At 39.4% G+C, this 16,922-nt stretch overlaps 1 protein-coding gene across 1 annotated transcript in view; it reads left to right on the top strand.

The window, feature by feature from the left end:
- Nucleotides 1-656: 656 nt before the first annotated feature.
- KDM5B (lysine demethylase 5B) overlaps nt 657-16,922 on the top strand; it is a 75,279-nt gene continuing 59,013 nt past the window's right edge. Inside the window, exon 1 of the mRNA XM_046678139.1 lies at nt 657-710. Coding sequence (XP_046534095.1) covers nt 672-710 — 39 coding nt within the window. The 5' untranslated portion in view covers nt 657-671. The remainder of the gene's footprint in view (nt 711-16,922) is intronic.

Raw genomic sequence — 16,922 nt, 5'->3', positions numbered from 1 at the left:
CGCGGCCCCCCGCGCTGTCCGGGGCGCCCGGGCCGGGGCTCCGCAGCCCCCTAACGGCCCCAACGCTCGTCGCGGAGAGCCGGGCCGCCCCCTCCCTGCCCCCCGGGGCGCCCCTGCTCGGCTGCCCACCGTCGGCGGGCAGCGTCCGGGCCGGCCTCAGCGGCGGTTGGCCGGCGGGGGCCGTTGGGAGGGAGTTTAACGGCCGCCACAGGTCAGGAGCCCGCCCCGCCCCCGGGAGGCCCCCCCGCTTGCTCTTTGTAGTGACACTTGGGGTCGCGGGGGTCTCGTCCGTGCCCGCTGCGTCTCGGAAAGCCGCTTTGAGGGGGGCCCGTCCCTCCTGCGTCTGCCTGTGCCGTCCCTCCCCCCGAGTTGAAACACGGACCCCGTGTCTGAGTTTTCGCCGGACGAACTCGACAGTGGAGATGAAGTACGCGCCTCGGAGAGTCGCCTGCTCGGCGGGCTGGGGGCGAGGCTGGAAGCGGCCGCGTCTCTGCGGGGAGCGGCGGGGGACGGGGCTGCCTGAGGGGAGCGCGTCTCAGGGAGCGGAGGCCTGCAGAAGTTAAACCCGCGCTGCTGGAGCCAGGGCTCGAGCTCGTGACGGATGGGGCCCGTCTCAAACGCTTGGCAGTTGGAGTTTGATGTCACACGTTAGGAAGTGGACGTTTGCCGTGATGGGCTTTTATCCAGAAACGAGGCCGTTTAAATTCTTGGTAACCAGAGTGCGTGGAGCCGGGTTCCTGGGAGTGAGTGGTCCTCCATGTTGGTATTGTGGTACAGGACTAGGGTAAAGCCTTTATCTTACTTTCTTACTCTGTTTTTTAGGGCTCTTTTCCCACAAAAGATAGTGTGGCTGTGGTTAAGTTTGGCTGCCTGTTTGCTCATCTTGGCCAGGACGTTAGTGGGAAGCGCTGCAGGATGTGTGATGGTGTTATTGTCTTTTCCCATTCTGAGTGTCAGACAGCATCATGGCCACCATTTTGTATTGAGGAGTGCGTACTACAGCCTGAGCAAGGGTGGGAAGAGGCACCGTCTACACACGTCGCCAGGGTCTGTTTTGGAGACCTCCTTTGTGTGGAGGGGGCTTGCTTCCTCCTTTGTTTAACCAACTCCCATGCCAAATGGAAGGAGTTTGGGAATACTTGTTGTTGATATAACCACAAAAAGGGAAAATTTTCCAGAAGTTGTAGCTCTTGAGGAGGGTCTTGTTGGAACAAAGACTTCTTAAGAGATATAAACAGTCTTTGTTTTAGGAACTGTTTTGTTTTAGGAAGCTAACTGAACAAGTAGTTTCATATAGTTGAAATAAAGCAACAAAAAGCCCCAAGAAGTATGAAGTATTTTCCATGGCATTAGCTTTTTAATGCTTGTGTTTCTAGGTGTTTTTTGTTCACTAAGTTTTTGGAACACAAGTGGCTGTATTAAAATGGGGATTGGGGCTACTGGTGTTTTACTTGTAGTTAGGAGGTAAGGGGAAGAACTATACAGCATTTCTATTTCCTTCTGTTCTTACTTTTGTATGGTTAATTAATGCCACTTGTATAGCTTCAGTTTATAGCTGCTCTGGCAGTGAGAGTCCTAAACTGCTTGGCTTCTGAAAACTTGGGGTTCACAGAAATTTGTGAAAGTACAGTAAGATAAATGTGCTAAAAGATAAATCAAGAAGACTACTCAAATCCTGAGTTAAAAGTTTAAAGAGGGAAATAAACACACCTTTGTTTCAAATTAACATCAAGTATATAGGGTAGCCAGGCTTGTTTCTTGGTGGTTTTTTTTTTTTTAATTTGCAATTAATCCGATTCCTGGTTTTGTTACCTTTAAAATGCAAATTTTCATTTCCTCCTCGATGTACTCAGATGTCTTTTTAAGGACAAATTATATTTTCCATGTCACTTTGTGGTATTTGGAGATGATTAATTTTAGGAGTGTAACTTTTAGCCAAAAAATAGTTGGCTGCTAAGTAAATACTTCTTTGAGTCTCTTAAGTTTGATTGGAATATATTTGATGGCTTTAGTAACTTACTTTCTTGCCCTCAAACATCTAACATTTGGCCATGGATAGGCAGATTCCACAGATTTCTTCTTTGGCAGTATCTAAAAGGCAAGGATTTAAATCAAACCCCAGATGACACAGTAGACAGATTTTTTTTAACAACTTCTGGTCATTAGTTTGATTTCTTCATCTTTATAGCCAAAGTGTAAACCTTTTAAGTGTTTTCATACAGTCAGCATCTTTGAGTGAGCCTATTGGTTCCACCCTTAGGAACAGGGAGGAACTTAAATAACACATTTCTTTGTCTGGTAGAGGTGTTAATGATATGGAGTGTATTTACTCTCATTTCAGCCTGTCATTCTCTCTAATTTTGGGTTTGATTGACTTCGGCCTAATTCTCTCTATTATTTTCCCAGTTTCCTTGGTGTCACAGAATTTTTCTCTAGTTGTGATTCTTTGGCTACTTTAAACCCTTAATATGTGGAGAAAAGGTTTATCAATGGAAACATCCTTGAGTGAAGGAAGAGTTTTTGATTACGTTTTGAAATAACAGCTTTATTGAGATATAATTTATATACCATACAATTCATCAGTTTAAAGTGTGCAATTCTGTAGTTTTTAGTATATTCACAGAGGTCTACAACCATCGCCACAATCAGTGTTAGAACACTTTTCATCACCCCCAAAAGATACCCCATACCTACTTGTAACTATTTTTTAAGGCAAATTTAGGACTATACTGCTCAGAAGAAAAGCGTTTTTTTCCTCACTCGGTAGGAGGCTGGATTAAGTCCTGGAGTTCTAGTTCAAAAGTGGCTGCCTTAAAGGAGAAAGAAACTTCGTTTGTTGTAGTCTTTGAATGGGTGTTTAGCTAAATTTGCCTTTTGCTGGTGGTAAGTTAGTCACATTAGGAGCCACCATCATATACATCTGGTTGTAACTCTTAATCAACAAAATAATAGTCTTTTAGAATGGAAAGTGAGTGATAATACAAATATATGAGGTGGCTAAAGATTCATACACCCTTTCGGGAAAAATTTCCTGTGATTATAGAATTTGTCTTTAAACATACAGTGTAAACCTTTTTAAAGAGCAAAATAAATAGAGAATTGCCTTTGAAAAGTGTTATTAAATCTTCTGTATTAAACCTGGAGTTTGATTCCTTTCATTATTAAGAGACACCGATAAGAAAAATGCAAAATAATTATTAACCCTGAGTTTCTTTGTCTCTAGGTACTTAATTTTGTTTATGATGTGTTCGCCTAGACTTAGAGTATTTCCGGTTGATAAATTAGTAGTAAACTTGTTTGTTTGTTTAATTTGGAGGATAATAACAAAATCCAGGATGTTCAGGATACTTTAATATAGGCAGACAGACAGCTGCCAGTGAGAATTTTCTTTTAGAAAGGCAGAAAATACCATTGTAAACTATTTGATTAAAAAAAAATGAATCTGGTTTACGTCCTGTAAATAGGATCTTTTTGTAGACTTTTGTAACCTCTCATTGTTTTCTTAATTGGGCCACATTAAAGTTTGGCTATAGAAAAGGGTAAGGGAAAACTCATGCCCCCAAAATGAAAGTGCTAATTAGGTTCCTGGACTTAAGTTCCAAGAAGCCTAATTCTGTACCTCTGTCCAAAGGCCTTCTATAGGTTTAAAAAACCAGAACCTAGAAAAACCTTGCTTTCCTCCTTGCACAGTCCTTTCAGCTTGGTTTGTGTTGAGCTGGTCGTGTGATTTTTCCTTTCTCAGAGAATTAGATAGATATTCTCTGGAAATTATGCTAATATTCCTGTTTTAAGTGCAGAAGATCATTGCCAACCTAAAAAAAAAATTAGGTGGAATAAATGTTGGGAACTGAAGGAATAGCTATACTTTCCTTTCTGAAATTTCTGTTAAGTTTGGGTCACTTGAAGAGGAATTACCAGAGGCATACTGATGAGTCCCTTTGGGGAGAGTGGGTGGGTGGAGTGATACTTTGGAAAATCCGTATCACTGGGCTGCTCCTGTTTACTTTAGATTATGTGAAGTTTGAGAAACTAATAACTGGATTTTAAAATCTTGAGTTGTGAGAAACTTGTTTTAGGTGTGGGAATTGTATGCCACCTAATGAGGATTTCTTAAGTATTTATTAACTGTTGTGTTCTAGCATGAGATTAAAGAGAAAAATTAAATGAGCTGTTACCTTTGTACGCTTCCAAAAATTCTTCCAAAAATGCTCGTTTTTTCTGTTATTGACTATTAGATGAGCTCTATGGTGAATTTGTCTTTTAGAACCCAAGTTTATGAACCAGACTAATGAGGAAAGGCTGTCTCTAGGGCAAGGAGACATTGCTGTTCCATAATTATAAGATGTTTGGAACAAAGATGTGGAATTTGACTAAATGCATTCTTTTAAGTCTCTTTTTTTTAAACATTCAGATCTTTAATTGTAGACTGTTTCTCTTAAAGCATCAAAACCATATATCTTTAGACATGACCTACAGTCATCCTATATGCTCTTTTTAAAAATATGTATTTTTTTATTATTTAAACTTTTTTTCTATTATTTACTTTTATTTCTATTAAACTAGTAAAGACTAGTTACTTTGCTCTGCCAGAGCCATCACTTACAGGGTGTAAATTAAAATTTTTTTCAAACATAGACAATAGTAGAGAGAATATAGTTTCTAGCTGTTTTCCTGGATATGAGGGCAGGAAGCAGAGTAGCAGCATTGGGGTTGAGAGCAAACTAGTGACCTTCAGTTGTAGAGAACAATGTGGTTTAGCTTTTGTCTTATTCAAGGTATCAGTGAGATTTGGGCAATTAGGAGTGAGGTTTCTAGCTGTTAGTGAGTGATGATCACTTTGCCCAGTTAGGATGGGGATTGTATTTCTCAGTTTTAGTTAATGGCTTTGTTACACATTTGTTGGAACCTGTGCAGAACGTTGACCATCTTCAGGCCAGCTCTTGGCACATGGAGGTTTGGTAGCGGTGGTGGATGGAGGGCGTTCTCTGCCAGTATCGTGCAGTCTCTGCTTTTTGTCCGTTTTCCTATCTGCCGGACTTTATCTCAACAGAACAGAGCTGGGAGTCAGGGGTAATCAAGAAATACAATGAAGTCCTTTTCTGGAAAAGGAGTTTTAAGGAAATGAGAATCAGGAGTCTAATAAGTTTTTGGATAGGTTGTTAGGTTCACTTTCCTTTTCTTTTCTTTTCTTTTGAGGAAGATTAGCCCTGAGCTAACTGCTGCCAATCCTCCTCATTTTACTGAGGAAGACCAGCCCTGAGCTAACATCCGTGCCCATCTTCCTCTACTTTATATGTGGGACGCCTGCCACAGCATGGCTTGACACGTGGTACCATGTCCGCACCCGGGATCCAAACCCGGCAAACCCTGGGCTGCCAAAGAGGAATGTATGCACTTAACCGCTGCGCCACCGGGCCGGCCCCAGGTTCACTTTTCTGTGAAGAATGGTAATTTGACTTTCAGCCTTGATGGTGCAGTTTCTATTTCAGAAGAGTTGCTAATTAACATTTATGTGATATCAAATGTTCAAAATGAGCAATTTAAAAATCGGGTCATTGACAACTATTTTCTATCAGTAACCCCTTAAAAATCCAAGTGTCCGTCCTCCTGCCCCCCAACTTCATTTCTCAAATAGGAGACTAAACACCACCAGGCAGAACATCACATAATGAATGGCTTTTTAGAACTTACTGCTTCCCTTTCACTCGGTAATCTGTTACTTTACAACAGATGTGAAATTTAAGGAATATTGCTGGGATAAAAATAACCTTTATCAAGGGGAGTGTGTGTGGATTTTTATTTATTACTTTTTAAAAGTTAGTTGCTCTATTATGTAAAAGAAGGAGTTGGCGTTTCTAGATTTTTAGAATAAGTGAGCAGAGTCTTGAATCTGATTTCATCGTGACCTTGGACTGTCTTTTTTTCTCCAGCATGTGTCTTCTTATCTGCTATAAGGGGATCTGACACTGACCTAGGGCTGCTGTCCAGATTAATTAATTGATAGATTGCAAGGAGCTTAAATCCCAAAGCTTTATTTGCTCACTGCTAAGAAGAGTCTGGGGACAGATTTAGCAAGACAAGGGTTAGTGCTAGATATGTATCCCTCATTTTCTCCTACAGTGAAGGGATTTTTTAAAAGTGAAACTTGAAAAGTCAAAAAGCCCAGCATCAAAACTAGAATATGCAGAATGTAATTCTTCTACTGGTTTAGATGAAGCTTTTCTGTACCTGGATATTTTAAAAGATTTAGTGAGATTAAAATCTTGTTATAAATTATTTCAGAAAATTCGCAGGTACATGGGTGTTATGTATGTTTTGTATAGTGTGTATACAGGCAGAAGTTTGTATTTGGTGAGCTTTGTGTTAAGAAATGTTTAAAATTGTTTTAATTTCCCCTAATCACAATTCTTGCCTGACAAGAAAGTTAGTAGATTATTTATTTTTATGTAGTTATCTTACTTGTAAAGTGGGGAGAAAAGTAGAAGAGGTGGCAGAGAAAATGTTTACTTTGATCCTCAGGACAGAGCCAGATTATATTTTATTCTTTACTAACAGGCAACCTTTTTAAAAAATAAGGCTAACTAGAACTCCTATATAGTCATACACACCTGGATTCCCCAATTTTTTGTTCAAACCTATCTTCTGTTACTGGACCTCACCGCAACATTGCCTCTTAAGATATACCCCTATATGCTATATTTCCACTAGTGTGGCTTTTTTTTTGAATCAAGAAATTTACTCATAACTGTTTTCTAGATGTATTAAAACATTCTCCAATGGTGTATATGCCAAGTTTAAAATCTTTAAATGTTGAGATATTTAGTTGTGAGCATGCAGGAAAGCTAAGATTTCTTCTCCCAGCTGTGCTTCTTGTGTGGCCGTAGGCAGATTTTTGTGCATTCCTGCATTAATGCTTGCTATCTTACCGGCTTGACCGAACTGTAATGTTCAGAGAACTAAAGTCTAACACTTGATGTGTTTTGAGCACTTGGTTGGAGCTTTTATTAAGCACATACTCCCATGAGGTCCACGTACCCCCAACTGCAGACACTGAAACATGACCGTTTTACTTTAATCTCTTAACTCCAGAAACAGAACAAATCCCTATCGAAACCACATAATTACAAAGTCTTTAAGGCAAGATCCTCCCAATTTTCTGTGTGGTTGTACCAACTCATCATTTGGTGATATTTAAACCAGATGGTAACGAACGTCTCGTCCTTGCCAGGCTTTAACTTGGAGAGAAGAGATGGGGAGAGAAGGATTTCTTTGAGGAAGAAATGGGGAGAGCAGGATTTCTTAGGATTTGTACCCTGGTATCTTTTTATTTGTGGGACAAGGTGTGAGGGGTTGGAGATGAAGAGAGGTCTATAAAGAGAATTTTTGGAGTATAACCTCTATTTGTAAAATTCCAGATATTCCAGGCTTTTTCTTCTCCTAGAGAGACTCTTATCCAATATTATTATGCATTTTGGACAAATTGAGAACAGCCACCAGATTTTCCAGTGGGAGGCTGCCTTCAGGGATTTGTGTAGGATGTGGGTTTGGGGTTTTTAAAAATTTTACTTGGTGGCAGCCTATTCTTCTGGGCTCTTCTCTATAACTGCTTTTTTTCACTACTAACCTTGTGGCTTTTCCTATCTTCCATTTGTAAACTATATCTTTGACTTACATAATAGATAATTGCTCATTAAGATTTTTTTACGGGCCAGCTCCGTGGCGGAGTGGTTAAGTTCACATGCTCCGCTTCGCTGGTCCAGTGTTTTGCTGGTTGGAATCCTGGGTGTGGACATGGCACCGCTCATCAAGCCATGCTGTGGTAGTGTCCCACATGCCACAACTAGAAGGACCCAGAACTAAAAATAGACAACTATGTACTAGGGGGCTTTGGGGAGAAAAGGAAAAGTAAAATCTTAAAAAAAAAAAAAAAAATTAATTGCCATTTAAAAAAAAAGATTTTTTTAGGGGAACAGGGCTTAGAATTTGAGTTAGGATACAAGATAATTTGTTTTTGGAGTTTGGTATTAGCTAGCTAGGAAATGAAAACTTGAAGAGAATACAGATTACATGGAAAGAATACTAGAGTAGGAATCAAAACATTTGGCTTCTGTTGTGTGTTCCATTATTTACATGTTATCCTTCAACTGCTAGTCTTAAGAGGATCATGACCATTTTCAGAGTTTTATTCCACTAGCCTGCCTATAAAATGGGGATAATACTGGCCCTGGTTTACATAATGAAGCCTAAAGAGGTGAGTAAACTTACTCAGGGTCACCTAACTAGTAAGTCGTGGAGCCAGGATTTGAACCCAGGCAGTATAGGTTCCAAGCTATGTGCTATTAACCACTATTTATATTGCCTGTTATACGTCTGTAGTAATGATACAATTGATTACATGAGATGGTTGATGGAAAATTATGAATCTTATTCTTTTTGGTTATACACATTCTATCCTGGTAGGCTGCCCTTTTTTCTGATAGGTTCAGCAAAAAACATTTTGTTACGGTAAGACAATTTTATAGATGAGGAAACTGCTGAGAGAAGTTAAGTGATTTGTCTAAGGTGATGCAGCTTTTAAAGGACAGATTGAGGAATTCCAAACAATGGCTTTTTACATCCAAGTTCATTGTTCTTCCTTCTAATACACAGTGGCTCCCTTCATAGTTCCTAGAAATTAGCCAGCTTCTCTCATCTTCCCTCACAGGTTCTGGCTCTCCAGACACAGGTGCAGGGAAATCAGTAAAAATATTGCACATATAGGATATCCAGGTACCATTTTCTTTTGTCCATTATATTTGTTTATAAAATTTTAAATCATATACCCTCATTCTTTTAATTTGTCAGTGTGTATGAGGTTAGCCCTTTTGTGTATTGTTGGTTGATTGGCTCATTTGTATGGAAACTCATAGTTCATCAATTTCAAATTGATGAATTTGACTACTTAGCTTCAATTGGAGGAGTGATTAGGACTCAGAGGCCCCCTGAATGTACCCCTGCCTACCATCAAGGTCATTCTGGCCTCCACCCCAGAAGAACTGAGTTAGAATCTCATGTGGGGCTCAAGTGTTTGAATTTTACGAAGCTCCTCTGGTCATTCTAAAGCTCAGCTAAGTTTGAGAACTGCTGGTTTAGGTTAATTCCCTGATGAGGTTTAGGCATCTGTTAATATAAGGGATTCTCTTACCTGTTGAATTTGAACTAACAAATTTTCAACTCTACTGCAGGAAACTAGAGAATCCTTTTTGTCAGCTCTGGTGAATGAAGAAATGAATTAGGTCCTTTGGGTTGGTTGTGAGTTCAGTACATTTATTGATAGGTGAGTAAGTGCCAGGTGTTATGTTAAGGTTCTAGGGTTTTAGAAATGAATTAAACAGCTTTGACTTAAAGGAACTCAGTCTGCTGGTGAGAAAGATCTACTGCTAGATTATATAATATGATGTGTTACAAATAATGGGAATTGTATATAGAATGGTTGAAGATATTAGGGTTGGGGGGATATGGAGTTGGGTGAAATATGGGGAGAAGGGGCTGTCTGGGATGTCGGGGAAGGCTTTGGGTTAGGACAGGGTTAGGGAGGAAATAGGGATGTAGAATGAGAATGAGGATCATGACAGAACCCCCAGAAACGCCAGTGTTTTAATGAGGGAAGAGGATCTAGCTGGAGGCAGCAGGAAAAGTTCTGGGAAGCCAAGGAGGAAAGAGCAGGTTTGTTGACAGTCAGTATTTCAGACTTACATGACTTCACGGCGATGATTTTCTTAGGTCTCAACTCTACGCACAGCTGCAAAATTCTCTGTTTAAAACCTGGAAAAGTAGATAATAGAAGAGTGTTTATATTGTGTGTTCCATTGATACCAGGCAGCCATTCAAATGAGGACCAGTTTTATCAGGCTGCGACTTCCTCATATTTTAGGTCAAAGTGGATCTTTTAAATCAAATGATCATTAAATATGGCAATAAAGGTGAAAAAATAAGGCGGTTGATAGTGCTTTCTCTACAGCAGTAACACACAGCATGGTCTGAGATATGTCATAGGATAAATTTATTTTAAGATCTTTGGAGATAAGATCTATTATCTACTATCCTAAATTGAGCATTCCTGTGCATCAGTACATTCTTTTTTCTTTCAAACAGGAGATCTAGCCTTGAAGCATGGTCAGAATTATAGTTTATCAAATAGACTGGCAGGTTGCCCTTGTGTAAATACTAAATGATCTGGCAGTTGGATAAACGGAATCTGGCAGTTGGATAAATGGAACAGCTTCTTGGCGATTCCAATTCAGGTTCAAGCTTCAGTCTTTTGCTTCAAATATGGCTATTAAGGATCATACATGTTCTAAAATTATTTCCACTTTTAACGTTAGGCTTACAGTTAATATATCTTAATTGTAGCAGGACTAAACAGCTGTTAAATATTTGCATCTAGTGAAATGTGTGACTTACTATTTACTTTTTCTTTTAGTACAATTGCTAATGTATCTTCAGATGGAAAATCAAGCAAAACAAAGATTTTGCAGTCTTTTAGTATCTTCTCTGAGACTGAGGCTTATTTTTTAGTGTTGCTGCTGTCCATTTCCTGTCCTTGATTTTGAATCTCTAGGAGTGACCAGTTTATAAAGTACTTAAAGGGAGAGCATGTGTTTACAGATCTCATGAGGCCTTAAAGTTAAGGTGTGGGATGTTTAACTTTCCCTGCCCTTGGTACCCAGGTAGGTTTGGGTGTTGCTGAGGGAAGGTTGAGGGGGCGGAGTCCAGCCTCTTTCCTAAACCCCTTCCTCTGACAAACAAATCAGTTTTGGAACCTTTCTCAAGTATGTAATCTTTTCTTAACCTCGGCAGCCTCAGTTTTCTGCCAGAAATTGTCTTTTCCTCACTGGGATACTAGGTATGAAAGAAAACAGAATCAAAACCATTTATTAAATACTTTCCTTGGGGGAAAAACTGTGGCAGTATAGCCACTTGATCATAACATGGGATATTGAAGTAATATTTCTATCAGTCATAATTGCTGTTGGGGAGAAGGATCTGAAATTTCTTTGTATCCCATTCAGTGACTTCTGTACCGTAAGATGTCAGTGAATGACCTGAAAGAAATAATGCTTTCCTGTTAACTTTTCATGATTGACCCATCATGATGTCAGCTCATTTGAGTGGAAGATGTTTTGTTCTAAGGATTTAGCTTTCTTAGAATCCTGGGTAAATTTTAAAAGGATGCTTCCGTTATAGGCCTGATAAGACTTTGGGGAAATGCCAAAAATCTGTATAAATCCTTCTAGTAGGTAACTTTGGTAGACATGTATTAGGGACATTTTGGAAGAGTAAGAAGGTCTTCATGTGGTCTAGTTATTCCCTTACTCTTATTGTTTGTAAACAAAATGGTACTTAGCTTGTTCCTATAAAGTGGCCTGGAAGGAAACTATTTCTTTGAGGTTTGGGGAGCAGTATCAATGAGAGAAGCATTTTATATTTTCACATGGTTTTAACAGTAATAAACTTGAGTCGTTCAAAGGCCCTGCAAATACAGATTATTATTGCCAAGTTGTATGAAAAGTGGTGAAAGAGGAACTTATTGGGACTAATGCTTAAAGAGTAAATACCATGGCATGTCCCTTTCTTACCAGTCTATTTTCATTTACTAATAGATGGTCCAGAGAGACAGTACTTTGCCTTTCCAAATGTTTAATATTCAGAAATTAAAATATTCTTTCAAAGAAGTTGCTCGGTAAAACTGAAAACTGATGGCTTTTACCAGAGCCTGTCTATCTATAGGAGTTGTAATTTTTTTTTTTTTTTCCTGAGGAAGATTTGCCCTGGGCTAACATCTGTGCCAGTCTTCCTCCATTTTGTATGTGGGTTGCCGCCATAGCATGGTTGACGAGTTTATAGGTCCATGTCCAGGATCCGAACCCATGAACCCAAGCAGCTGAAGCAGATCACTCTGAACTTAACCGCTATGCCACTGGGCAGGCCCAGGAGTTATAATTTTAAAACAATTCTTATCACTTGGTACTTAACTATTTTAATATGGCTATTAAAAGTTCGTGTATGTTTGCAAACAATTGTGTTGGTATTTTTGGGATCTTAGTTCGTGGTAGGACTTTAGGGAAGACTGGGTTGACATAGGTATACCTTTTCTAAGAATGTTGGCATTACACACATAGGTCAAGAAATCATTGTTAGTGAATGGAGAAAACACTTGAAGGGGCTGCTTTTAAAGTCTGTATGGACAGATTTCTTTGGAGGGACAGATTGGATGGAGAATCCTGTAGGGGAACTATTAGGGCAGTTATTTCCAAGATTTGGGCTCAGGACACTCAGAGGGTTCACAAGACCCTCTCAGCAGATCTATGAGAACTTCCTCTTTTCAACTAAGTATCTGTGACCAAATTTTCTTCATGTACTTTCACCGAAACAACATGCTACAACTGAATGACTGTAGAAGAAGGTAAGAAAATCTAGTTTATTTCTAGACAATTAAAGAGATTTGCAAAATTTAACAGTGTCATTCTTCTCTCTCTTTTTTTGGGTATTATTCAATGATTTGATTTTTAAAAATGTTTTAATTTCTAATGTGATAAAAATGAATAAATATAACCCACATAAACTAAAGATTTTTGAGTTCCTCAAGTTCTTAAGAGTTTAAAGAGGTCGTAAGGCCAAAAATTTGAGAGTTATTGTAGTAGTAAAAAGGGAAACCTACTTCTGCAAAGACTTGACTCAGAAATAAATGCATGATCTGTGTAGGAGGTTTCTGTCTGTGGTCATCCTTTGAAGAGGCCATTACAAAACTGGTAGAGGGTTTGGTAAAAACTTCTGTTATTCACCTATCACTTACTTCTATGAAGTGAAAATTTAAAAATGTTTTCAAAAGGGCAAAAAATTTTCTCATATAACCAGTAACAACTAAAATGTTGAAGCGGGCCTTTTTTGTTATCTGCCCCTGCCCTCGAATTATATACCTAAAACAATCTTAGAAGCAGCTCTTTAAACATGGAAATCTGATGTTATATTCTGCTACTTTAAAAAATATGGCAAAAAAATAAATTAATGGGCCTTGACTATTATATATTAATTTATAAATTCTATTTTAGACAATTTTATAATGAAAATTAGAGAATTGAAAACCATTGTGTTAAACATAACCAATCCAAAAAAAAAAATTCAGGGTTGCTTTAGGCTTCCATTTCCTAGTAACTAACATTTTTGATCATTTGCTTTGTAAAAGCCAGGTACCTGTCTAAAGGCTTTACCTGTATTATTTTATTTAAGCCTCATAATGTCCTCTTTTTACATGTACTTAAGGTCCAGGGAGATTAACTGTAGTACAAAGTCCCACAGTTGAGCCTGGATTTGGACAGAGGCAGTGTGACTTCAGAGCCTGTCCTCTTTTACATCTGTTTTAGTGTACAAGGAAGAGGTGGATGGCGTCACTGTGCTTTAAAAATGAGCATTGGAGAAAAAACAGAGGGGAGCCCTTTAGCCTGTATTGAAATTGCTCTGATGAAAAGTGCCCGCCACTGACTAGATGCCGACTAGAGATAGGCTGAGGTCAGGTGCTCCTTGAAAGTTGAGGTTGCAGTGACTTTTTGCTAAAGGAAGGTTATATTTCAGTGATCAGAACTTAATGTAAAATAATACTTGTTATTTTTGCTTTATAGTAAAAAAGAAAAAACCTTTGTATTTGTAATTTCAATTCTCAGCACAGTCCTAAAGGTAGCTGCTCTTCATACTTTGCAGACCGAAAAGTAGAGATCCCTCAAGTGGTGGTAAAGAACCCAAATGCAAATCCAGGTCTTCTGACTGAGTGCTTTGCTCTTTCTGTCCAGTGCCGTGTAGTCTCCTGACATTCTGAGGAGCAGGCGTCTTATCCATCAGCCTCTCTTGGTTTCTTGGTTGAGCACAGGGAGGAGGGATTGAAAGAAAGTAGGTTGGGATAGTGAGATAAGAACTTGAAGGTAGAAAAATTTTTATGAAAGCAAAACATACTCCCAGGAGTTTTTTTTTGTTAGGTTATAGACCCCTTTGAGACTCTGGTGAAAGCTGTGGACCTTCTCAGAAAAATCCACACGCATTCAATTTATATACAACTTAAGACCCTCTGATTTTAGGGTATAAAAGTGTGATTCCATAGACTAAAAAGAAAATTCTCAAAATAAAGTGTTGTGTTTTTTTCTTTTTAAAGATTGGCACCTGAGCTAAAAACTGCTGCCGGTCTTCTTTTTTTCTACTTCCTCTCCTGAAATTCCCCCAGTACAAGTTGTATATTTTAGTTGTAGGTTCTTCTGGCTGTGCCATGTGGGACGCTGCCTCAGCCTGGCCTGGTGAGTGGTGCCATGTTGGCGCCCAGGATCTGAACCGGTGAAACCCTGGGTGGGTGAAGCGGAGCGCGCAAACTCAACCACTCGGCCATGGGGCCAGCCCCTAAAGTGTTTTTTCACTAGAGGCTCGCTAAGGATGGGAGATAGTAAACAGACTTTGAACAAATGGATGGCTAATTAAAGTTACTTGGTGCCAAGCCTACCCTGAGGGAAGTAAGAAGCAAGGGAGAAGCAGCAGCATTATATCTAACACATTTCATTTCTGTTTGGAAAACACTGAATAAAGCCCTTTATATTACAAAGCCTTCCTGATAGACACCCATCAGTGAGTAGTGGCCATCAGACCCCGTTGAGGGGCTCATGAATAGTAACTCTGCTTGTTTTTATAATTTATAAATGGGGATTTAGAATGATGATGATGTGTACCTAGTTCTACCTCTTGCATTTGTGAGGGTGTTTTAGGGGCATCGTACTGACATAAAACTTGCTGAGAAAGTCTTTTAAATTGTATTTCATTTGGTTATTGAAATCTCTAATAAGGTTGATAAATCTTGCTATGCTCAACTGAAGGATTTTCTAACTTTCCTTAAAGTACTTACTAAGATACATTCTTTGGATCCTTCAAATTTTGCACTACAGTTTTGTGTTGATGTCGATAACCTAGAAACTGGAACGCTGGATTTAGAACACTTGAGTCTAGCTCTGCTGGTATCAAATTAAAGTCTTGTGAGTGCATTTTTTCTATGATGACTGGATTTGATAGACCATGTGCAGTTAGAAAAATGCTTTGGTCCTTAGTTAATATTATACTTTGTGAACTTACCAGAATGTGCTTTTGATACTGATTTTTAATTGGTTTTGTCTGCAGGGAGTCAGAGACCCAACTTTTGTAGCCTCTGTAGAGAGTTATGCTTTCTCATTTTGCTCATTATCATATTTCCAAGTGATGACAGCCTCTGTATAATGAGAAAGATCAAAACAGTCATCTAATATCTTAGGTAGGTGGATGCTAGTAATGGGTCATTTACAAAGTGAACTTTCATGGCATTTTCTAAGAATCTTTAAGCATCCTAGGAAAGTTATTCTCACGCTGGTCAATTTTATCAAACATTTGTCTCAGGTAAATGTGCTGTAAGTTTTTGTTGCTAAGTTAATTCTGGGACTAAGGAAAATGTTTACCTGGTGTTTCTCAGGCCTCTCTGAGGGTTTTAAAGCTTCAACTTCCAACTTAATTGCCTTCCCAAGGGATATATTTTTTAGTGCTCAGGAAAATAATGGAGCTTTTTTTTTTTTTTAAAGATTTTTTGTTTTTCCTTTTTCTCCCCAAAGCCCCCCAGTATGTAGTTATATATTCCTCGCTGTGGGTCCCTCCAGTTGCGGCATGTGGGACGCTGCCCCAGGGGAGCCCATGAGCAGTGCCATGTCCGCGCCCAGGACCCGAGCCAACGAAACACTGGGCCACCTGCGGCGGAACGTGCGAACCCAACCACTCGGCCACGGGGCCAACCCCGAGCTTTTTTTTTTTTTCCTTTTAAAGATTGGCACCTGAACTAACGACTGTTGCCATTCTTCTTCTTTTTTTTTTTTTTTTTTTGCTTTTTCTCCCCAAATACCCCCAGTACATAGTTGTATATTCTGGTTGTGGCATGTGGGATGCTGCCTCAGCATGGCCCAATGAGCGGTGCCATGTCTGTGCCCAGGATCCAAACCGGCAAAACCCTGGGTCGCCAAAGTGAGCATGTGAACTTAACCACTTGGCTACGGGGCCAGCTTTTTTTTTTTTTTTTTTAAAGATGTTATTTTTTTCCTTTTTTCTCCCCAAAGCCCCCTGGTACACAGTTGTATATTCTTAGTTGTGGGTCCTTCTAGTTGTGCCATGTGGGACGCCACCTCATCGTGGCTCGATGAGCAGTGCCATGTCCGCGCCCAGGATTTGAACTGGTGAAACACTGGGCTGCCTGCAGCTGAGTGCGCTAACTTAACCACTTGGCCACAGGGCCGGCCCTAATTGAGCTTTTTAAGCAATATGGTTGAACTTTTTTTTATTATTATTTTCTTCTTCTCCCAAAGCCCCCCAGCACAGAGCTGTATATTCTAGTTGTAGGTTCTTCTAGTTCTGCTAATGTGGGACTCTGCCTCAGCATGGCTTGATCCTTGATGCCATGTCCACGCCCAGGATCCAAACTGGTGAAACCCTGGGCCACCAAAGCGGAGCGCACAAACTTAACCAGTTGGCTGCGGGGCCAGCCCCTGAACTTTTAGTTTGAAAGGGTTAAAATAAAACCATTTTAAAGTTTTAAAGGTAAATTAAGATGAATCTCAGCAGGGAATTTATATCGGACTGCTTGTGATCTGTGAACTCTTATAAAACTGAGTTGGTATGGAAATACTGTTTTTATATTAGAATAAATGATTTATGAACCATTTTATTGGTAAAGTCTAAAAGTTTTGGTTAGATTATATGCTATCTCTCTTAGATACTTTTTAGGTAAAAAATTGTTACAATGTTTCTAAGCGGAGATTTTTGTTGTTTATTTGGCTACTTAATTTGAAAATTACTTTCCTGTTCCAAAATTTTCACTTAGAAGCTTTATTATGGTCTCT

This window comes from Equus quagga, chromosome 12 (assembly GCF_021613505.1).
Source record: "Equus quagga isolate Etosha38 chromosome 12, UCLA_HA_Equagga_1.0, whole genome shotgun sequence".
Taxonomy (NCBI): Eukaryota; Metazoa; Chordata; class Mammalia; order Perissodactyla; family Equidae; genus Equus; species Equus quagga.
The sequence above is the reverse complement of the archived record's forward strand: the minus strand, read 5'-3'. Positions and strand labels throughout refer to the sequence as shown.